General features: G+C 39.9%; 1 protein-coding gene across 2 annotated transcripts; it reads left to right on the top strand.

The window, feature by feature from the left end:
* Positions 1-30: 30 nt before the first annotated feature.
* On the top strand, positions 31-23651 carry Bora (BORA aurora kinase A activator). Of its 2 annotated transcripts, XM_038309838.1 has the most exons (12): positions 31-292; positions 897-1063; positions 2796-2902; positions 7366-7411; positions 10203-10284; positions 12199-12264; positions 12768-12824; positions 13309-13472; positions 14101-14233; positions 16606-17180; positions 21606-21737; positions 22824-23651. In XM_038309838.1, the coding sequence occupies exons 2-12, from the start codon at positions 911-913 to the stop codon at positions 22887-22889; spliced, it is 1581 nt and encodes a 526-aa protein (XP_038165766.1). In that variant the 5' UTR covers positions 31-292; positions 897-910; the 3' UTR covers positions 22890-23651. The 2 variants fall into 2 exon arrangements, with proteins under 2 accessions (XP_038165766.1, XP_038165765.1); XM_038309837.2 differs by lacking the exon at positions 22824-23651 and having other exon boundaries at positions 19194-21800.
* The last annotated feature ends 288 nt before the right edge of the window (positions 23652-23939 follow it).

Below are 23939 nucleotides of genomic sequence, written 5' to 3'. Positions count from 1 at the left end.
GCCGAAGACAGCGCGGAGGGAGTTAAAGAGTCGGCGCCTGTGCTGGGTTCTGCAGGGCATGCTGCAACTTCCTCGTTCCCCCGCGGGTGTAGGCACGTCCTCCGTGGAGGTTCAGGCCTGAACCCCTGTCTGGAGCTGGACACCTCTGGGTTCCTGGCTCCGGCCGTGCCTGCGCGCTCGCCCAGAGGTGAAGAAGGGAGCAGGGATAAGGGCACCTGGAAACTGAATGGTCGCTGGAAGTGACGTCTTTGATCATTCCCGAGGCAGCCGGCTCAACTTTGATCTGCCAGAAGTAAATTCTTTTTTTTTTTCTTTCTTTTTCCCCTGGCTTGTAACCCTCTTGGGAAGGAATGCATTGTGGATTTGTCTGCTGGAGGAGTGGAGGTCTTCAGGGAAACTAGTTAAAGCCCCACCTGGACCCTGTCAATCACCCTGCTCTAGTGAGGACTAAAGTGCCAGGAGGAATAATTGCAGTTCTGTCTAGAATTGCCGGGGTGTCCGGAGATGTTCGTGCTCTTTAATCTTGAGATCATGAATAAAGAAAACGGCGAATAGAATTCGTTTGGTTGGAAAGGTCCTTGTGCTTAGTGTAATTTACTTGCCTCTCACTGGGCCAGATCTGAGAGTTGACCTGAGTGTATTTAACTGCCCTGCTTGTTTGTGTTCCTGCCTCTGAAAAATGTTAGCACCAATGCCTTACCACTCCAGCTTCCCAAGTGAGTCCCAAGGATTTCAGATCATCGGAGAAAACGTACAGAATGCTTTCTGGTTAACTCTATCTCCAAAACGATTAGGCATGGAGTGAACTCTTTGTGAAATGTTAGGTATATTTTGTAAGGATTAATACCTGTGATACTTATTAGCTTTAATATGTATACTTCTGTTTTCTTTTTTAGTTGCTTCCTGGGCTATGGGAGATGTCAGCGAGTTAAAAATGCAAATAACACCGGAAACTCCAGGAAGGATCCCTGTTTTAAATCCCTTTGAAAGTCCTAGTGATTATTCTGACCTCCATAAACAAACCCTTGCAAGTCCTTCCGTCTTTAAAGCCACAAAACTACCAGTAAGTTTCTCTGGGCTAATGTTTACAAGAGGTTTTAAATGGAAGTAATTGCAAATTATTTTAAATGTAAGTATCTTACAGAAGAAGCTATGCCACCTAATTTTCTCATGGTTCTTTCAGAAAGCACGATATGAATGCTCTCAGACATCAGATACAGTGGACCAGTTAGGGTCTCTTGGTACAAACTCTCCCACACCAACACAGAAGCGACTCACTTTTAGTCAGGAGCCAAACAGGCTTTGCAAGTCACCTGGTCCCAGCTGCATTACTTATGTCCCTCAGATGAAAAGAAGGAACCAGGGACAGTGCGGAGACACATATGGCCATGTTCTCATATGGAATTATGGGCACCGAAATTTGAATTTCATGTTACTTTTCTGCCACGAAATATTGAGACTTCTGTTTCCTTTTCCCCAGCCATTTAAAAAAGCCAAGCCCTATTAAAGCTTGCAGGTTGTTAGAAACGGGAGCCAACTCCTGTGCTATTGGAATAAATTCAACAAAATGGGCAATTTCAAAATGCTATGATTAATATTTATCAGAAGGACGATACAAAATGAAGTGTGCTCTTTAGGTTATTAGAGAAGGCCTCGTCACTTTAGCTGATTTTACTGTTACTTGCAACTGTTACTTGTTACTTGACAACGTTCTTTTGATTCATTAACCAGACTTCCCTAGAAAAACTGCAAAACTAGGTGTGGTGGCTACTTTTATGTCAGCTTGACACACGCTCTCGCTCGAGTCTCAGAGAGACCCAGTTGAAAGGGGGTAGCCTCAGTTGAGGAAATGCCTCCCTAGGACTGGGCACCAGTCATACCTGTTGGGCATTTTTTAAATTAGCACTTGATGTGGAAGGGCCCAGTCCATTGTGGGTGGTTCCATCCCTGGGCTGGTGGTTCTGGGGTCAGCAGACTGAGCAAACTGGTAAGCAGCAGCCCGCCTCCTTGTTTCTGCCCTTTTTGAGTTCCTGTCCTGACTTCCTTCGGTAGTGAATAGTGATGTGGAAGGGTCAGCCGAGTAAATGCTTGCCTCCCCAGCTTGTTTTTGGTCAAGGTGTCTCATCATGGCAATAGTAACCCTAATAGACACCAGGTGACTGTTTCTGCGCATTTTATACCAGTGTGGACCGTGAGAAGGTGTGCAGGAGCCATATACGGTTTCTGTGGTATCATATCACTAATTTGGCCTCCCATTATCAATTGATTTGTGATAATAATTTTGCATCTTTTAGTAAATAACGGAGGCAGAGAAGCTAGCTCAACTGGTAGCAGGCTTGCCATGAACCGTGCAAGCACAAGGGCGTGCGCTGGATCCCTACAGCCTACGTACAAAAGCCACTGGTGATGGATGTTTACAGTCCTGCTGTAGGGCAGTAGATACAGGCAGGTCCTTGAGGCCCACTGCTTAACCAGCCTAGATAAATATACCAAGGTCAGCGATGGACCCTGTCTCAGGTAACAAGAGGGATAATGCCCCAGATTGGCCTGCAGCCTCCTTGTGCATGTGTACATGTACAGTCGCCCACACATTTGTACCCACACAAGCATGGATGTGGATACACACACATTGGTAAGATGCAATAGTTTCAATCCAGTTTCATGGGTTTTTTTTGTTGTTGTTGTTATTTTGGTTTTACGTTAGAGCTATCTACACTTTTGAAGGTAACATTGGGTAGCATTTTGACGAACTATTTTAATTTGATTTCATATATGTGTTTACTTTCTTTCATTAGACTCCAGGGAAATTTAGGTGGTCTATTGATCAGCTGGCTATAATGAATCCTGTAGAAATAGACCCAGAGGAGATTCATCGTCAGGCCTCCTATTTAAGTCATTCTCGGTAAGTTTTCTTTTCTTGCACTTAAGTATAATAACAGACGGTTAATTAAAGAGAAATAAGAACTTCTAAAAGCTGATTATATGTGTAAGTATGTCAAGAAAGAAGAAATAACGTGGATATTTTTCCTTTCTAAGTGACTTTAAAATATTTTGTCTAGAAATATACCGACTTAAAATTCTAATCTATATAGGAACCCTTTTCTTGTACAACTAGCGCACGCGTGCACATACACATGTGCAAGCACACACATGCCTGCACACATATATTTCCCCCCATCCCTCCACCGCCAACATTTCAGCCTCCCTGGCTCCTGGTTAGATGGAAAAGCACTTTAGCATTGTACGTTTCTCTATAGTTACGGTTTCTGATATATTTGGTTAGTGTCCCCAGATAACACAAAGATTCTGTCCAGTGGCTGCCTATCTGGGGAAGTCTAGAATTCCCTAACAAGTTAAGACTCACCTAACGCAATAACATTTACTGGCCACAGAGAGCCTTCTAGGCATCCCTGAGCTTTAATACAGTTCACCAAGGAATCTCAAGCTTGTGCATGTGAGTGCACATGTCATGGTGTAGGCATGGAGATCAGGGGGCAGCTTGTAGGAGTGGTCTCTTGTTCCACCTTAGAGACCAGAGGTTGATTTCAGGTAGTGAGGTGTGCCATGACAAGCACTTTCCCCCACAGGGCCATCTTGTGGGTCGGCACGCTGTCTCCTTTGACTCTTCCTGTCACCCGCACAGTCTGTTCATCCCTTGCTCAACACTGGTTTGTCTGTGCTGTCCAGTGACTAAATAGTGACAGCACGCACTTAGCTAGTGGGCCAGAGCTGGTTTTTAATTAACAGATGGCTGTGCAGTATTACCTATAATTTAAAGAACCTTTGTTTTAAAGTCTTTTTTTTTTTTTGTATTTTTCTTTTATCACAAATAGATACTTTTTCCTTACATCTATCCTGACTATGTTTTCCCCTCCTTCTGCTCCTCCCAATTCCTTTCCATTCTCATTAGAAAACAGGCTTCTAAGGTACGATAATAAAACATAATAAGGTGATACAACCTGACACATAGGTGTTAGATCACACAAACAGAAGGGAAAGAGCACAGGAAAAGACACAAGAATCAGAGGCTCATCCTTTAACACACTCAGGAATCTCTGATGTGGATGTCCTTCAGTATATAGTAGTTTTTATTGGTTGATGAATAAAGCTGTTTCTGCCAATGGCTAACAGAATAAAGCTGGGCTGGAAGTTCAAACAAAGATACAGAGAGAGAGAGAGAGAGAGAGAGAGAGAGAGAGAGAGAGAGAGAGAGAGAGAGAGAGAGAGAGAGAGAGAGAGAGAGAGAGAGAGTAGATTGTCTAAAAAACACACAGGAGATTGTGCAGGAAAAGCATGTGTGTAGGGGAGGGGAAGGGGAAGGGTAGAGCTGCCTAAAGGTAGAGCCAGCCAGTCTAGGGTGGGTAAGTCCTGTGACATTTGGAGTCCAGGTGCTTCTGGAGTTTGAGTGGCAGCTGGAGACTGCTTCAGAGAGGCTACAATAGGAAAATCCCAAAGTCCTAAAGGCTTGGGGAAAAAAGGAAAGAAAGTCTAGCCAGGCTGGGCAGGAGCCCTGTGTGCAGCTCCAGCCTGTGCTGGTGGCTACAAAGTCACAGGCAAGTAGCTTTTTCATGAATTCCTGCCCCACACTGGACACCAACCATGGCTGGAAGTCTTCTCTATCCTGCTGATCCCCAAACGGCCAATTTTTCTCTGCCCACCTGTTCCTGAAGCCGCTTATGAAATAACCATTTTGAGGCTTATTATCAGTTCCAGTTGTCTGCCCAGTGTCTTAGGCTTCTTACTGACTACCACTAACTATAAATTAGCCCATTTCTATAGGTTATATTTTACCATGAAGCTCGTGACTTGTTACCTCACATTTTGCTTCTTGGACAGCTACAAGGTGTCTCTCTCTCTCTCTCTCTCTCTCTCTCCTCTCTCTCTCTCTCTCTCTCGCTCTCTCTGTCTCTCTCTCGCTCTCTCTCTCTCTCTCGCTCTCTCTCTCTCTCTCTCTCTCTCTCTCTCTCTCTCTCGCTCTGTTTGGACTTCCGCCTAGCTTTACTCTGCTAAACCATTGGTCAGAACAGCTTCCTCAACCAATTAAAGAAACACATATACTGGAGGACATCCCACATCAAATACCATAAAAATGCTAAACTGGAAGCCATAATATAAGCTCAAAGGACCTGATGCAGACCCATGCAAGCCCTACGCATGCCGCTTCCGTCCCTGTGGTTCGTACAGCTTTGTTCGTATTGATGTAGAGGCCTTCCTTGTGTTCTCGGTGTCCTTACACACTTGCTGTGTCCTCTTCTGCGGGAGCCCTAAGAGGAGGGACTTGACGGAGACATGCCATTTAGTCTGAGTGCTCCAAGGTCTCTCATTCTCTACATAAAGTCTGGCTGTGGGCTCTGTATTTCTTCTCATCTACTTCGCAAGGAAACCTCTCTGATGATGGCTCAGCAAAGTCTGATTTGTTTAATATTTGAAAAAAAATCAAATACATGGCTTATACAATGTTTAATTTTCTGTTGTAATATTGTTAGTCCAAAAGCAATGGGATCTTTTCCCCTTTGACTTTAGAATTCATTCACAGAAATACACATGTTGAGATCTTTGTCCAAATATTGCTACTCCCTTTCTCTCTGCTCGGCATTCTAATGAAAATTTACTCATAATTAGTTCCCACCTGAATTCCTAAACAGCTGGAAGGGGATAGGCTGAAGACAAAGCATATAGGACTTTAATTTTAATTCTGTAGAGAGAAGAGTAAAAAAAATCAAATGAGCTCATGAGTAACTCCCCCCCCCCAAGAATATATCTTCACTTTTGCCTATTTCTTCAATATAATGAACATAATGACACCATCAGTTAAAAAATACATTCCAGGCTCTACAAGGCACTGTATATTATTCTTGCCCCTAAGAGCTAACTAGACAATTAGACCACAGTGCAATATAATTCACAAAAATAAGGTGTGTTATCTGGGTTTAGAAAGAATTTTGGTGCATTTTCAGAGATAGATTTTTTTTATATAAGGAAAAAGTGGGAATATATTCTACTGTTGTCGTACTGATGTAATTCTATAAGATATCTACCAGAGAAAGTGAAAACACTCTCAGCGGAGTGTGTTGATTCATTCTTAGGAAAAGCACTGGCCTCTGATACTGCTCGACTAACCAGAGCCACCTCAGCCTTCCTTCATTGTTATCTGGAGCACACAGAGGGGTATTAGAATAAACGACGAAGGCATCAGTATTCAGAGCTCTCACCCCTGTGTGCATCCTTGGTGTGCAGCAGTGTGCTGGCCAGGGTACTCTGCCCTATCTGTCACTGTCACCTAAGGGTTTTCGATTCCAGCAATCGGCTGCAGATTTCGGACTCAAGTTCCTCTCTGATGAACTAGCGGGAGGGTTTGGAATGGGATGAGGTTAGATTAGAACTCACTGAGAACTAAAATTAATGCATGCACCATCAGTCATTCTGATATGGTTATGCTATGGCCATGTTAGTGAAGGTGACTGAGGTGTTAGACTCACAATGCCTATCATACAAGCCAGGACTTGGGGGTGAATATTATAGTTTATTTTCTCATAATTCCCTTACTTAAAAAAATTCATTTAACTTAAATTTCTGAAATGCATACAAGCTTCCCTTTTTTCTTTCCTTCAATGCAGGGATATATATATATATGCATGAACAGTGACTGAGGAAAATAATTTGAAATTGTATTTTTAAATTTATTTACCAGTTTTTAGATGGATTGCAATAACTCTTTCTTGGGACAGAGTAAAGAAGTGGTCTGACAAGGCTAATTGCCATTCCTTGGCAACTGTTGTCTTGTGCCTGGGACCGGACATTTTGTATTCAATTTTATAAAGGAGAGATTTGTATTGTAATTCTGTATTGTATAGGAAAAAAATCATTTATTTGGACAAAATTTTATATCGTTACTATATTTCAGAATTAATATTTTTACTTCCCTATTGAGAACAGTGGGTTGTTAATTTCCTTTCAAAATAAAAGTTATCCTAAAATAACTACTTTAATGATATTGCTATAATTGAAAAAAGAGAATTTGGACATTTGTTAGTTTTCTATCAGATGAAATACTTCATTTCTATTGCTTAAAACACTATTTAAGTTATATTGTTGGTGGTAATTTGATATATCAACACAAGCCTTGGAAAAGCAAGTTTTGTTCCATTTAACTTCAGGTGAGAGGAAAGAGACGCCAACGGTGTATGGCGACTTTCAGAATCCTGCCATTAACTAGTTTGTATAAGATGCCAGTTTTCTTGGAAATGAATCTAACATTTGTCAGCTTTCAATGGAGAGAAATTATTTCTTTGAGAGGTTATTATTTTTGATGTTCCATAAGCTGAAGTAATGGCCTAGTTATTTTTCTCCTTTATCTCTGTATAGAACAGATAAAGATGTGGAAGACAAAAGACAAAAAGCCATCGAAGAGGTAACTTAACACTGTTACAGTCATTAAGCCAACCAACAATGCGTTTTGCATGTGTGCCCTCCCCTTTAGGAAGACTGTTGAAATCCTCCACTCTCACAGCTCCCCTCCGGTCCTTAGCACTCTTAGTGCCTCTTCTGGTCCTCTGTGCGCCCTTCCCTTCTATTTACCCACATTCTGAGCCGTTTACAAGACCCATAGTTTTCACCTGTCTCAGTTGCTCCCTTGCTCTCAAACTCACTGGTTTGGTTCTTCCCTGGCTAGACTAATATGGTTTTGTGTAGCACGAATTCTAATTGTTCTTACTAATAAAAACTCAGAGTCAGATACTAGGGGATGAATGCTGAGAGATCAGAGAAGCAAAGCAGCCAGTCATTAGAGAGTTCTTACCTCTACCACTGCTCAAACTGAAGGGGCAGTCCTGTCTCTACCAATCCTCAGACTGAATCTCTCTACGAACCCTCAGACTGCTGTTGTTCTCTCTACAAAACCTCAGACTGCATCCCGCTGTACGGAACCTCAGACTACATCTGAGCTCCTGTCTCCTCCCACCTTATATTCCTCTCTCGCCCAACCATATCACTCCTGACTCCACCTTCCTAGAGCTGGGATCAAAGGCGTGGGATCCCAGCACGTGGGTGAGCTCTGTTTCTCTTTTAGACAGTTTTAGTCTGTGTAGCCCAAGGTGGCCTTGAACTCACAGAGATCCCCTTGCCCATCTCCAGAGTGCTAGGATTATAGGTGTGTGCCACCACTGCCTGACCTACATGGCTAACTACTAGAGGCTTAACTCGGCACTCTGCTCTTCAGGCAAGCTTTTTTTGTTATACTACAAACAGATTTGTTAGAGTACAGCAGTATTGTTCCCTGTTCATCATCTCCCTCTCTGCCCAGCACAGCTTGTTTTCCTTGTGCGTTCAGAATACTGAGTAGCGACTCAGGTTGGAGTTTAGGTAAAGGAAGCTGACTGTTGTCCTCCACCTTCACAGTGACTTTGTCTTTTGCAGTTAATACTTAAGGATTTTTAAGATTTAGAATATAGTTCATAAAATGACTCTCTGCTAAGTACAAAGGTAAGGTTTTTGTTCACTTTTTTTTTTTTTTTTTAGTAAAAACAGTAAAGCCAGAGAGGCTTTGTGAAATAATGACAGTTTCTGAGCTGTCCCTTTTCTTTCTGGTCTCCACTATATGTTACTTTTCAACCAGTCTGAAAGAAACTTCTGCAGCCTTTCCTGTGTAGCTGGGATTAATTTTATATAGACAGTAGCATCCTTTAAACATGTTAGACACATAGCTTCATCCTCATTTGGTTTTACATCTTGTTTTTATTATTTTTTTTCTTGATTTTTCTTAGATTTTTAAAAATAATCACCTGTACAGATGTTTGCATTTTAGTCAGAATGCATAAACAGGTATTGTTGGTAGATTTTAAGTCCCGCTCATTGTCTTTACACCACAGTGTTGCAGTCTGTTATGTGTTTTGTGTACTTCTTCTAGTGGATGGTAAGCCAGAGCTTTGTGGATTTTCAGTCTGAGTGGATTTTACCCTATTGCCTTCCTAAGAGGCAGAACCATTTATGCTCCTTGTTTATCATGATGCTGCTTGGTTTTTTTCCTCTCTGCAATACTGTTTATTACCAAACTTTCAAATGTCTGTGTTCTACTTATTATTTTAATTGCCATCAAATTTGGGTTCTAGTTAATGTTGAGTGCTACTGTTTAACCGTGTGTGACATATCATAAGCTTATGGGTCCTGTACAGTTCTTCTGTAACTTTTGGAAGGAAAAAGTACTGCATTAGAAGCAAAAGACAAGGCCACAGACAGACAGATGATGGATGGATAGTTAGATACAGTTGGGTTTTGTCCATTTGAGTAGAACGGGATAGTGATAAAGGTGCATGTGTAACAGCTGTCTCTCTTTGTAGTCCTACTATGGTTTCTGTGATTGCTGCTACCCATAGTGTAAATACTCCAGCTTCCAGCTACCACTACGATATCTCTGAAGGGGAAACGTGTAGTTACACACCCCAGGGAGACAGTTTCCACCATACATATATACACAAAGTGTTATTAACTCTAAGAACATAGATACTGACAAATGTAAAATAATTTATAAGTACTACTTTTTGAATGATTCAATATAATGTATTTAATTGTAAATTTATATAATTTTATTTTTCGTTTTGGTTTTAACAAAGGTTATCCAAATTCCTGAAAACTGCTAATCAGATCGTGAGAGTCAGTACGGGCCAAGTCCATCCCACTGTTTACTCTTGTGTGTACCTTTATCTCCATGTGTTCCTTTCCTCCTCATCTTACACTGGTCGCCAATCCCAAGACAAATTGGCAGAGAAGTGAAAAGCAATTTACGTATGAATAATACTCTTAGCTTTATTTATAGGTTTTAAATTTAAATCGTTGATTTAAAGTATTAAGAGTTCTCTATGGGCTGGAGAGATGGCTCAGCGGTTAAGAGCATTGCCTGCCCTTCCAAAGGTCCTGAGTTCAATTCCCAGCAACCACATGGTGGCTCACAACCATCTGTAATGAGGCCTGCAGGAAGAATACTGTATACATAATAAAAATAAATAAATATTTTAAAAAAAAAAAAAAAGAGTTCTCTATATTTCTTCACCTTTAACTTTACTTTGATCAGTTATGTTGAATATGAACATTTTAAAATAAATAAGTTAGTATATGTGACATACTTGATGGTTATTTGGAAATAATGAAGGTACTCTTTCCCATTTGTGGGGCATTTACGCCTAATTGTACAATTCTAATTTTTCTAGTTTTTCACTAAAGATGTCATTGTCCCCTCTCCCTGGACTGAGCATGACGGGAAACAGCCTTTAGAGCTTCACCCCAGCAAATGTGAGTTATAAGCATACAAAACCCAGGGTCTGTAAGCAAATGTGAGTATTCTGCACACGTTCACAAAAGCAGGGCCGGCAGGGCGGCACAGTGAAGCCTCCATGTGCTGGCGCTGGTCAGGAGCCTGCTGCAAGTAGGTTGGTACTAACCTACTGTCTAACTCACAGTTGTGGCTTCCTTCTCCCTCCTTCCCTTCCTCCCTCTCTCCTTCCCTCCCTCCCTCCCTTCCTCCCTCCGTCTCTCCCTCCTTCCCTTCTTCCTCCCCTCCTTTTTCTGTCCTCTTTCTTTTCCTTTCCTTTCTTTTCTTTTGACTGAGGTTTTATGTTCAAGGCTTGATCTTTTGATCTTCCTGCCTCTACTGTTTGAATGCTGGGGTTACTGTTGATAGACCACCATACCTAGAGGATGCCATGCTTAGAACCAACCCAGGGCCCTAAGTTTTATTTTTGGCTTGCTTTTGGAGGTTACAGTCTGAGTTGATTGGCCTTTTTGCCTTGGGCCTGTAGCAGCATAGTGCATCATGGTAGGAGTGGGTGATGCAGGGACCCTGTTCTCATCATGACCATGCATGGAAGAGAAGAAAGAGGGGGACTATAGTTCCATTAGCCTGTTCAAGGATATATACTCTGGTGGCTGGTAAGTCCTTCAGTGAAGCCCCCACTTTAAAAATATATGTATTTCTCAAAGCACTAAACTGAGGATAAAGCCACTGGGAGACATTTAGATCCAATGATAACATTCAGGCCTATCATGCAGGCATTATGTGTGACAGGGCTGTTCTGTGTCACTGCCTTCAGGTATGGGGGTCTAGGTAAATGAGAGGACAATGTATCAGAATGGTTGGTTCTTACACAGTGATCTCCTAGTTGTTTTAGAAGAAGAAATCTTAGGAGGTGGGACCTGAGAGGAAGTAGGTCACTGGGGTGAATAACTGGGAGTCTGTTGTACCACCTCATCTTTTTCTACTCTGTGTGGCGCTGTGATGAAATGTGCACAGCATAATTCTTCCTGCTCGTCAGCTGCTTTACTGAATTGCTCAATCAGCAGAAGGAGAGCAGCACTCAAACAGATGGCGCGGTGCTAGGACAAGGGACAGGACTTGTCAGGGTTTGTACACCTTTAAGGTATTTGGACTTCATTCTAGGACAGCTGTGGCTTTTATAGCAGAAGAAAGCATCCGAATCCAAAACTGCAATAGTTCCCCGCTTCAGACGGTATCTAACAGGGCTGTAGTCTTTGGCCCACTCTTCCACACCTGTTCTCCTTTAGCATTGGTCAGCTCAATAAATCTACACCAGATCTGGTGATTGCTAAGCTATAAAACAGAAGATTTAAAAACATGAACACTCTTTTCAGACAGGATCTCTTTGTAGCCCTGGTTCTCCTGGAACCCTCTGTGTAGACGACCAGGTCCGTGAACTCACAGAGATCCTCTTGCCTCTGCCTCTGAAGCTCTCGGATTAAAGCTGTGCAGTACTATGTCCTGCAACATTCATTGTTGATAAAAACTGAGTATAGTTTTATTCATCACATATCATAATATTTTAATTGAATTTATTTAAACCCATTTTGAAAAAATTAAATGACAGAATTTGTTTGACATATATTAGCCTTATTTCCTCATTAAACAATGTATATACATATTAAAACATCACTTTTTATAACAAAATCACATGCAATCATTTGTCATAAAAAACTAGTAATTACATGGTACCTTATTGTTTGCTGTGGAAATCTTTTAGTTTTATTCTTAATCTTTTTGTTAAATAATCCAACAGAAACATACCAGAAATTTGAATGCAGATATATCCTTAAAACATGAAAGTCTCTAGTGTGTAGAGTTTTGCTTTGGAAAATGTAACAAAAAATTAAATAAGTATAAAATTATGATTTTCTATTGAAAATGTTTCACAGGCCTTAATAGCAACGGTGACTTTCCTGTTGGGCAGAAGCTGACGCTTCCCTCTGAGAAGTGCAATGGTGGGTATGAACAGGGTCTGGAAAGATGTGGTGCATAGCAAGCTACTTCGATTAAAGCATAGTTCATATAATAGTGCGGTCCTTTTCAATTCAGACATTGTTTGCTTTGTGGATGAGCTGTATGCCAAGAGAACTGACTTCTAGAAAGTGATGTTTTGAAAAGAGTAGTTGTGTGCTGCTTTCCAGTTTGAAATGTGTGGTTTGTGAATTGATCTCTGGTTCAGGAAAGGTTTAAAGAAAACACAAAGTTCTGTTAATCTGAGGAATCCCCTAGTGTCTGTGGGTACCCTGTTCACTTCCAGTACAAGTCTCAGGGGCAGCTAGCTTCCACCATTAATGCATTCCGATCAGGAAGGTGGCATGGGATATAATAGAGTGCCCCTGAAGAATGACTGTTTATCCTGGAGCATGCTGGGAGGTGGTGGTTGGGAGGCACATGCTGAACTGATGTCACCTGCCTTCACTGGTGTGTGTGTACTTAACATCTGTTTGCTTATTCCCAGCTGCCTGCCAGACTCTGCTGTCTCTTCCTGTGGATTTCAATCTGGAAGCCATATTGGGTAAATACTGTGTGACTTGACCCTTTAAGAACACAAATAAAGCTTCTCATTTGGTCGGCTGTTTGTAAATGGCCATGCAGCAGTGCCGTCCTTTAAACAGGAAGCTGCCCTACATTTTCCTGTTTCTTGAACGTGGCCTGAGCTAGTGTTTTTATCACTGTAAACTTTACTGTGGGCATGAAAGATAAACACCTTACTGGTGCAGGCCTACTACTAATGACCCATCAGGTGTGGTGGCAGTCAGCAGACTGAGACAGGATGACCACAAGTTCAAGTCCAGCCTGGGTCCATAGTGAGACCCTGACTCACAACATCAGTAACAGCAAATAAACACTCCAAAAATAAAGAACAACATTTTAAACATTACCCATACATGTATTGAAACAAAATTCAAACATGTTTTATAACTTTTTGGGAAATCAGTGTTATAAGTGTAGTTCCTTCTTACAGTGATCAACTTTCTCTGTATTATTATTAAACGCAGGAGACTATTTTAGAGCTGATGACGCTGCGGACCAATCTTCTGGGAACCTCAGTTCCTCGTCTCTCAGAAGAAAGCTCTTTTTGGATGTGAATGGGAGTATCTCTGACTCCTTACCTTCAGCTTCTCCCAGAAGTCCTCCTAGCAGTGCTCGAGAATCTCTTGAGGTGTTTTATCCGATAGATTTGTCTCCGTGTAGCCTAGGAGCCCTGTGTTGATGGCATGTACCATGAGAAGTGTGCTAGCAAGTGGCTGGTTAGTGTGTTGTAGATTTGCTTGGATGCAGATACTCAAATCACCTCCAGGAAGATCACCCTTGGGCATTCCAGTTTGTGAGCATTTTCGCAGTTCGTAGGTATGATTTTAGGCAGTCTTCAGTTTTGTTTTTAAGGTAGACAGGTGAGCGAATTGATCCTTGTCTCAAGGAATCATAGTCTGGCTTATTTACTGAATTGCCCAAAGATTAGCAGTGTAACTGAGTTAGCATCGATGGCGTAAATAAATTAGTTTATAGGTCTTTTCACAGACAGCTACTTGGTATGTAATATAATGAATGATTTGTTTGAGCCCAATTCATTATATTTCGATATTTTATTTCAAGATTTTTCTAGCAGTCTTAGTTGTCTTTGTTCCAAGACGCCTTTCATTGGTGGGTTCTTGGGAGTTCCTGGTTTGTAAGTATGTGTGAAAAAGACAAAGAATGTGCAAGATAACTGTGACACAGAGAAATTACATGTATTTACTAATTAATGGCGATTTTGATTTTCTAATTTAAGTTCTTTTTTAAAATCACAGGGACAGTTTTCTTCTAGCCCCATTGAGAACAGTACAAGAAAATACAGTTTGGGGAGCATAGCTAGCCCACCGACTATTTCTTTACCCACTTTCTCACCAATTGCACTTGAAGCAGGAAAGACGCCACTCTCAGGTATGTCTCAGAATAATATATACAGTTAAAATTGTACTATCTACATTTATTGTAAAAAGGGCTCTTTTAGCAGTTAGGAATGAATATTTTGGTATTAATTTGTAGACACTTTTTTTTTAAACAAAAGTAACAGTGTAAGTCAAATGTGTAGCTTATGCTATAAATTCCAATACTTGGAGACAGAGGCAGAAGGATCATAAGTTCAGGGGCACCATAGGATTATGCAAATTTATAACTAGCTTGAGCTACCTCGTAAGGCTGTGGTGGTTTGAACAAAACAGCTCACATAGGCTCATATATTTGAATGCTTAGTCACCCGAAAGTGGAATTCTTTGAAAGAATTAAAAGGGTTAGGAGTTGTGATCTTGATGGAGGTTTGCAAAACCTTCGCCAGGCCGTTTCTCTTTCTTCCTGGGCCTGCCAATCATAATGTCAGGATGTTGTAGACCAACGCTTCGGCACCATGCATGCCACCGTGCTGATAACACCGAAACTCTAAGAAAGCCCCAGTTGAATGTTTTTTTTCTACAAGAGTGGTAGTGGTCATGGTGTTTCTTCACAGCAATAAAACAAAGACCCCATCAAAAAAAAAAAAAAAAAGGTGGCCAGAGGTACGGGGAGTTTGCTGTGATGTGAGATTGTTTCCTAGAAATGTCAGAAGCTACATCCATGAAGTCTCACCATCATGGCTGCCTAAACATGACCTGACCCAGGACAGCACCAGTAGACATGCTAATGTGGTGAGCCCTGAAATACATGTATATATAAAAGTAACGTCATACTGAGCAGATACTTACGTGTTTAGGAACACACAGGAATGTAACACAAAGAAAATACCATGAGTTTGAATGAAGCAGTGGAGGGGACTACATCGGAGTATTTGTAAGAAGGAATAGGAAGGGGCAATTATATAATTAGACCCTCAAAAATTTAACAAGAAAGAAAACAATTATATAAAATGTAATAGAATATCAGGTTACACACACACACACACAGAACCCCTATTCATAAACTGAATCCTTATCAAATAAAACTGCCATAGTTTAAAAAAAAAAGATTGGTAGTATAGTTCAGTGTAGAATACTTGTCTATGCTTTGTGATGTCTGCATTCAATTCCTCGCACTACAAAAAAAGGTTGGAGAGATAATTTATTCTCAACGTTTAGAATTCTCAGAAAGCTTTTCTGATCTAGTTATTTTAATAAGTATTTACCGCACTCTATCAAGGAGATCACAGTTTAGAGATAAGTTGATTTTTATATACCTTCTTACTTACAGTAATAGATTTTGACAATCAGGTATTCAAACCCTATAAAATATACTTGGTTAAGGTTGTTAAAATAAGTATGTTCAGAAATGTATGTACTCTTGGAAAAAATATTTACCAATTTTTGAAAAGTTAATATTTTAGGAAATCATTTCATAGTAAAACTTTGGAAAATGAAAAACTTTTTGTATATAGGGATATGGGTATGTAGATAAACAAATTTGTACATTTTTATCCATGGTTCTTTATTTTTTTACAAAGCATTTATTTTTTTTTGCAGGTTATTCAAATTATTTAGTATTACCTCAAAAACATACTTCTGAACCATTTCATACATGTATCATTCTATTTGTCTTATTTTTGTTCTGCTTTTTATGGTCGTGGGGCAGAAACCCCTTACTTAGATTAATTTTCCGAAGTAAAAATTCATACAAAGGGACAGATACTTTGAAGGCTCTTTTCCCTCTGCTAAACTGGGGATTGAATATAGGTCCCTGTTGCTGACTTATGTTCCCTGCTGCTGACTTATGTTTCCTGCCCCATAGTTTAAAGGATTTTGGTGGAATTTACTTAACTTCTTCATAAAAGCTTATGTCAGGTAAATTTTTTATTGTTATCACTATTAAACTAAAGCATTTATTATCATTTTGAATATTGTTAGGCTCCTTACTATTAAAAATACTATCTTACTAGTTTTTGTTTGTCTTTTAGTATTGTTACAAGTGTGTTACATAAGTCCAACACATTTGTCAAGTACAGTTATTAAGTTGTAGCTTGTAAAAGCCAACTTGTTAGGAGTCTTCTTTGTATACGAACAACTTTGATATAGTGCAATGTACTTATGAAGAAATAATTCACAAGAAATAAAATATTTTAATTAAACTTTGGAAAGAGCCATGGAAACAAGCTTTGAGGTTGAGTCTGTTGAGGAACATACTAGCTTTCTGTTATTTTTAACACTAAAATTTCACTTTAGTATATACAAACCTGTTACTGTCTTTTTTCCTTTTTTTTTTTTTTTGACAGAACGCGATTACCACTTAAAAATGACTTTTCTCTTTCTGAGTTTTTATGATGTGATTTTTTTTTTCCTCCACTCCTTCAGAACAGAGGAAGTATATATTTCATTCTCCTGAAGCTTCATCTGGAGCAAGATCTACCGGGATCATTAATCCAAGCATCAGGAGTCCGTATATAGATGGCTGCTCACCAATTAAAAGCTGCTCTCCTCGGAGACTGAGAGGTGGTACTCAGTACTTGTCCTCACTGATTCGGGTCCCTTTTACTCTTGAGGACCACAGTGACAGTGAAGAAGACCAGGCTCCCTCCACAGATGTCTCTCCACCAAGCCCAAGTGCGCCGTTGAACTGTGAGCCTTTGGCGTGTGGCGAGCCTTCGGCAGTCACTGCCATGTCTCTTACACAGAGCCAGTCTAGTTCTGAGAAAGATCTAGCGCCGCTGGAGGATGTTGAAAGTGAGAGAGAAAATGATACTGTAGATATGTTCGAACCAATAGACACAGGAGATGAGAGCACTTGGATAAAGGAGCCAGTGAATGATGGGAATTCAGCCATGACTGGTTTTGTGAGTGGAATTGCCTTCAATATTGAAAGCTCTCATATGTGCATGTCGCCTCTCGCTGAAAGCAGTGTTCTTCCATGTGAAAACAGCAATATCCAGGTAAGGCTTTTTGTATTTGATAGTCTTTAGCAATATTCAGGTAAAGCTTTTTGTATTTGATAGTCTTTAGCAATATCCAGGTAAGGTTTTTTGTATTTGATAGTCTTTGACTCTGGGTGTTACAGGGTGAGAAATCTAATAGGTTAAATGTGAGGTGTTTATACAGTTAGAGCAATAAAGGCTAAATGTGAGCACTATAGCATTGGAGAGTTTAAAAGTTACCAGGAGTGTTGAGCACAATGGTGCACACCATTATGCTCACATGGGAGGCACTTGGGGCTCACTTGGGAGGCAGAGACAGATTGTTGTGAGTTCAAGGCCAGCCAGCTTTACAGAGCCAGGTCCAGACCAACTAGGACACCGTAGTATTAAAAAATTACCAAAAGCAACCAGGAGGGTTAATTATTCATATAGTCCTATTAACCACTCTCTGCTGGGAACAGTAAATTATGAGCAGAAAAGAAGCCAGGCTCAGGCATCATCTCAGGAGACAGCTGTGTCCTGAGATCTGCTGCAGGAAGAATGAATGCAGTTTCTAGCGTAGGATTCGTATGCTAAAACTTGAATGGGTTTGGTTTGCCTTAATGTCCTTTAGGGGAGAAAGAAAACTTAGAGCACTTTTATATCTAACTTTTTATATACTTGAAACAGTCAACATTTTTTTGTGTAATCCTACATTTCCTAAGAGAGCTGTGCATCAGAGGCTAAGTAGGTTCCCTGAAGGAAATAAACAGCAGAGCCAGTATGGACTCCAGCAGCTTTGCATCCCAAGTCCATGTTCTCTGAGTTGATGCCAACTCAGCAGCAGCTGACTCTGCGGGCTCAGTGTGCTGAGAGGCTCTTGATGCCTCGCCTTTGTGTTTTCTGATTGACACTGGACATGCTGATCTGAAATAACTGAAAATGGAACTGGAACCTTTCGCTCATTTTTAAACTTTTTAAAAATTGTTTTTATTGAGCTGTATATTTTTCCCCACTCCTCTCCCTTCTTCTCCCCTTTCTATCCTCTTCCACGATCCCCACACTCCCAATTTACACAGGAGAGCTTGTCTTTTTCTACTTCCCATGTAGATTAGATCCATGTATGTCTCTCTTAGGGTCCTCTTTGTTCTCTAGATTCTCAGGGATTGTGAATTGTAGGCTGGTTTTTCTTTACTTTATGTCTAAAAGCCACTTATGAGTGAGTACATATTATATTTGTCTTTTTGGGTTTGGGTTACCTCACTCAATATGGTATTTTCTAAATCCATTCGTTTGCCTACAAATTTCAAGATGTCACTAATTCTTTCTGCTGTGTGGTACTCCATTGTGTAAATGTGTCATTATCTTTTTTATCCATTCTTTGATTGAGGGGCATTTAGGTTGTTTCCAGGTTATGGCTATGACAAACAATGCTGCTATGAACACAGTTGAGCACATGTCCTTGTAGTAGGATTGAGCATCCTTTGGCCCAAAAGTGCTATTGCTGGGTTCTGAAGTAGGTTGTTTCCTAATTATCTGAGAAATCACCACACTGATTTCCAAAGCAGCTGTACCAGCTTGCTCTCCCACCAGCAATGCAGGAGTGTTCCCTTTACTCCACATCCTCTCCAGCATAAGCTGTCATCAGCTTTTTTCATCTTGGCCATTCTTACAGGTGCAGGATAGAATCTCAGAGTTGTTTTGATTTGCATTTCTCTGATGGAAAGGATGTTGAACATTTCCATAAGTGAATTTCAGCCGTTTTAGATTCCTCTGTTGCAAGTTCCTTGTTTAGTTCTGTACCCCATTTTGAAACTTTTTCTTAATTGTTTAGGTTAGTAAAAAAATTGGTCTCATCATGGCATCTTCATGCATATTTGCTGATTTTATGTCTCCAGTACCTCTCCTGGCTTCTACATTTTTATTTTTAGAAAACTATTACAATTTCTTTTTACATATTTTAGCTTCCTAATTTGCTACTCTAATTTAACATAGTAGTCAAGTTTAGCTGTAAAGGTATTCGTAACTTTTTTCTCCGTTTTTCTCTATCAGCAAACATATCCTATAATTGGAGTCATCAACTCGTCACCTAATTTCTGCATGGGTCTTGTATATCCTTTTCATGGTTGTCATACATTTCCTCTTTATATTGAGCTAAAATGTAGGCCTGTTGTATCCTTTATGCTGCTTCATGCATTCTTTTTGCAGAGATTTTTAGTTTACGTTTCCATACATTGTTTTTCTACCACTGTTGTCTCTCAAGCATTCAGACCCAACTGTGTTTTCTCCAAGCCTTTTGACGTAGTCATTGCCTTCTATCCATGGTAGACAGCTGTCATTGCAGTTAGCACTGTGTTCTCTTTCTGTGAATTCCCTTTCCCCACCTGTTTTCTCTGTTCTTTTTTGGGGTTACTTCTCATTTTTCATGGTGGTTTACTAAGGAAGAGTGTGTTTTTTAAAGAATTACGTGCCTGATGGTGTGAAGATGGCTTGAAGTAGATATAATGACCCTGTAGGACTGAAGGCATCACTTCAGTGGTTAGTTTTCAGTTGTTGCTGGTAAGAAAGCTGAAACTTTTAATGGTGAATCTTCTGCAAACATGGCTTCTCCCCCTTCTTGCTTAGTGGGATCTTTTCCTGGTACACATTTCAGATGGCTGAACTGTCATGTGGGTGCTGGTTCTTTGGAAGAGCAGACAGTGTTCCTAAATGCTGAGCCATCTCTGGGATTCATTTGACACTAATGAAGAGAGAATTACTGTTTGTATTTTTAACATTTCATTTTTTCACTTTAAAATGCTGCTGCTCTCTGTACTAGCAGGGAGTGGCAAGATGGTTTGTGTCGTGTGGCCGGCACCTCACAGGCTCTGATCTTGGTGTAGAGGAAAACAGTGAGGGCTGTCACTATATAGGACAGGCTCCCTGTGCACCTTACTCTCTGCACTACCGGGCCACTTCTGCCTTGATACAGTTATGTATTGGAACTGAGTCATAAGCCAGTTACTTGGCAGTGATATCAGAAAGAACACTCTTTGTAAGCAATCTGATATTTACAGTCTTGATAAAGTATCTCTCGAATGGTAGCAGAATGAGGGATTTTCCCTTGGGATGTGCTGTTCAATTTTATTGTACCTGTGCAAATGTAAAAGTGAGAAGAACTTTAACTTGAGCCTCTGATCTCAATGTATAACACTGAGTTAATCTTTCTGAACCTTCACTTCCTCACCTTATAAAGTAGATATTGAAAGGACAAAATAAAAATGGCATTGCGCTGCTACAAGTGACCAAGCATTTTTATTCAGTAAATGCTTTTTATAGTACCTGTCGTCCAAAATTGTTTAAATTTAAAATATAAAGTTTGCTTCAAAATTCATGCTATTTTGAGCACCATATCTTAAACTGACCCTCAGTGGGATGTCAAACACCCTTGACTAATGTCCCCACACTGCCTGTACTTCTACCCATCATTCACACAGCAGTTGTCAAGCTGACCACTAGGCTAACATGTCACTTGTATTTAAAGAGCTTTTTCAAAACTTAATATTGACTAAAAGCACTAACGTAATTCTAGCGATTTGCATGTCAAAGAGGAGTCAGAAAACTCTTGAAAGTGCAAAGTACAATAAATATTTTAAGTATTTTAAGATCATATTCCATAACTTTTTATAAACATATTTGTAAATCAAGCATAGTGGCACATGCCTGTAATCCCAGCACTCTTGAGTCTGAGGCAAAATTGTGAATTTGAAGCCAAACTAGGTTAGATAGTGTTACAAAGCCAGAAATGTGCTATAGTTGTTCTATTTTTATTGAACTTTTACTGTGTCTAATTTGCAAGTAAAAATCTTATCACAGGTATGTGTAAGTAGGACAAACAGAGGATGCAGGGTTTGGTGTTACCTGAAGTGTCTTTGAAGGTATCCTCCATGATAAGAGAATACCTACCAACTTAAAAATGTATAAACCCTTTTCACTTTTGGGGCAAGCCAGTATGTTTTAAAATGTAACCATTTTCTTGTATGTGTGCCATTATGAACAACTGGGTATGAGCCTTATGCAGGCTATCTTTATTTTTTAATACTCCAATGGTATTTAGAAACTGTACAAGCAAGCCATTTACAGATAAGCTAGGAAAGCAAGCTGGAAAGGAAAACTGATTGTAGTCTTTATTTTCACTTTGGAAAGAGCAGAAAGGCACCTGGTGACTTGTCTACTGATGCTAAAGAATTCTAGTTCCTTTCCGTGAAACGTATCCTGTGAAGTGCTGCGGTGAAAGGCAGTTTCGTGTAGAGCCTTTAGATCACTTATTAAATTCATTCACTGTGATCACTGTTACATTGCTCAGATGTAGTGAATCATATGCTCACTTAGCCTTTGCATTTCTTACAATAGTTCATGTAAATTAGAACAGTGAATGAGTTTGCAGTTTTATGAGTCAGTGTTTTGTTTTTTCATTCCTCCAAGATGGACAGTGGTTACACCACGCAGACTTGTGGAAGCAATGTCACTGATATTGCTGGGACAGAAAGCTGCTGCAAAGAAAATGTCACACAGTCCTTTGAAGTAGAAATAAAATCTCAAGGTTGTAATATAAAGGTATGGAGAAAACAGCTTGATAATATAGGCTGTAATATTTAATAAATGGCTTTTTTCAACCTATCTTCACCATTTTGTATAGTTTTACCATGCTTATGTGCTCATCTTGTTTGTCATTAGTAGATGTTTTAAAACCAGACACTCCAAGGTTCCTCGCTCTGCAATGGGAGAGGATGAGTTGGGGGGGAACCAGCTCTACTCTAAGCAATGAACAGTTACATCCATAAGGAAACAGGAAAGGCGGAGACTTTTGCCTCTAAAATTGATTTTTGTCTTTGAAATATTTCAAACAGCTCAAACATAAATTTGAAAATAATTACTACTAGAGAGGAAAATAGTACAACTGGTTACATATCAAAAGTTAAAAGCACTTAAAGACTCTGTGTATGTGTAGTCATACAAAATAATGGTCTCAGTATTATCACTGTTGGATATTGTGCATTTGGAAAGTATTAATCCTCTCCTATTCTTTCCTGAAGGATTCCTTAAAATTCAATAGCCATTAAAGATTTTCATTGTTCTAAGGAAAATAAATGTAGATATTTTAGGTATGTCAAATATTTGTACTAATATATTTCTGATATAAACATTTCATGAACCTTGATATGATGGTTAAAACTATACAGTCACATTTGAAATCCATCATCTTAGGAACGAGACAGGACAATCTTACTTTTTATACTAGTAACTGTGCGACAAAACCTCTCCGCAAGTTCAGTAAGAAATGCACCATATTTTCCTTTGGTATATGTAATATCAAAACAAGTCTAAGATTAGTAACTTGAATGAAGTTGCTCCTGATAACCCAGCTCATTTCAGTTATCCCTCAAAATCTAAGCTAAAGCTTGGACTAGCATTGATTGACTAGCATTGATTAGCATGCCCAACATCCTGGGTTCAAAAAGAGGAAGGGGGCAGGAGAGGGAGGGGAGGGAGGGAGGAACACCCCCCCCCCCAACAAAAACTCTAATCCTCACTAGCCCTCTCAACCCAGGAAATCTGCATCCCCATTCCAAAACAGTTGGTAGCAGATGTACTTTTGAATGGCCCTAAACTGAAAAGCAGGTGTTTTCTTCTTTTCTACAGCAAGAGCACACAGTGCAGAGGTGCTGGATGAAAGCTGCGGGCCCACTGCAGTGCAGCAGCCCATAGTCTCAAGACCACAGACCACACGCAGTAGTAGCCCCTGTGTTTTTACATACATGATCTCACGTGGTGGTGACTGGGGTAACTGCTTCACGTCATATGCCCAGCTCCCTCCGTAATGTGAAAAAAGAGTCTGTCCGCAAAGGAACTTAGTGACAGGAACAGAAGCTCCAAGTTATTAATTACAAGCTATTTTTTTAACCAATAAATATTTTTGTATTTGTTTTGAGTGGTTTGTTTAACAAAAAATTATGACAGCTGATGGCTTTCTCTTGTCCTACAGGATCAGGAACTACTTGTTAAAACTTGTAATGATAATCCTGAATTACCAGTTCTTAGAACATGGTAAAAATGTTAACTGAATGCACTATACATTTTTACATGAAAACTGTGAAAGATATCTTGAGATGTAAAACTTATTAGAGGTAGAAAGGAAATAAAATGGACTCTCTAAAAGTCCATTTCTGTGAGGAAATGACTTAGTCTCTGGCATTAGCACTCTAGTTAATATTCTAAGTGTAAATGCTGGAAAGGTGCTACCGACTGGGCAGTCCTATACATTCCCATCTATGGGGTGAGCGTGGGATGCCACAGTTGTTTGTATCAGTCCCTCAGTCTTGGCTAGGGAGATGAACAAAACAGAGCATGGGAGAATCAGAATCATTGGGGAACTTGGGCTTAGGACCATGAAGAAATAATTGGGAAAATAAAATAATTTTTTTAAAAAAATCTGTATTAGATGGATAAAATGTATTTGGAAATATTAAAGACTGTATTTTTGTGTTTACTTATTTTGTGAAAACTGGCATACTCAAAATGACTAATCATTAGTCCGAGAAAATAAAGATGCACTATTATTTTGTCATTTTCATTCTTGTTCTATATGGTACTCCACCCTTAGTATGTTTATTGCTTACACACAGACATACACACACAGTGCTCATGTCACATGCTCCAACACTAGCCAATGTTGTGAAGTTGACTGGCCAATTGAATATATTTATCTAAAGACAGCTATTATCCAGGAGTTCTAAGATGAACAGCCTCCCTGGCTAC

Source organism: Arvicola amphibius, chromosome 13 (assembly GCF_903992535.2).
Source record: "Arvicola amphibius chromosome 13, mArvAmp1.2, whole genome shotgun sequence".
Lineage (NCBI taxonomy): Eukaryota > Metazoa > Chordata > Mammalia > Rodentia > Cricetidae > Arvicola > Arvicola amphibius.
This window is presented reverse-complemented; position numbering and strand designations above follow the sequence as displayed.

Excerpts from the sequence above, each read along its gene's own strand:
- Bora (XM_038309837.2), top strand. The coding sequence starts at position 911 with ATGGGAGATGTCAGCGAGTTAAAAATGCAAATAACACCGGAAACTCCA. Across the intron at positions 7,412-10,202 it reads GACAAAAAGCCATCGAAGAG|TTTTTCACTAAAGATGTCAT; the intron begins GTAACTTAACAC and ends TAATTTTTCTAG. Across the intron at positions 14,234-16,605 it reads AGGAAAGACGCCACTCTCAG|AACAGAGGAAGTATATATTT; the intron begins GTATGTCTCAGA and ends CCACTCCTTCAG.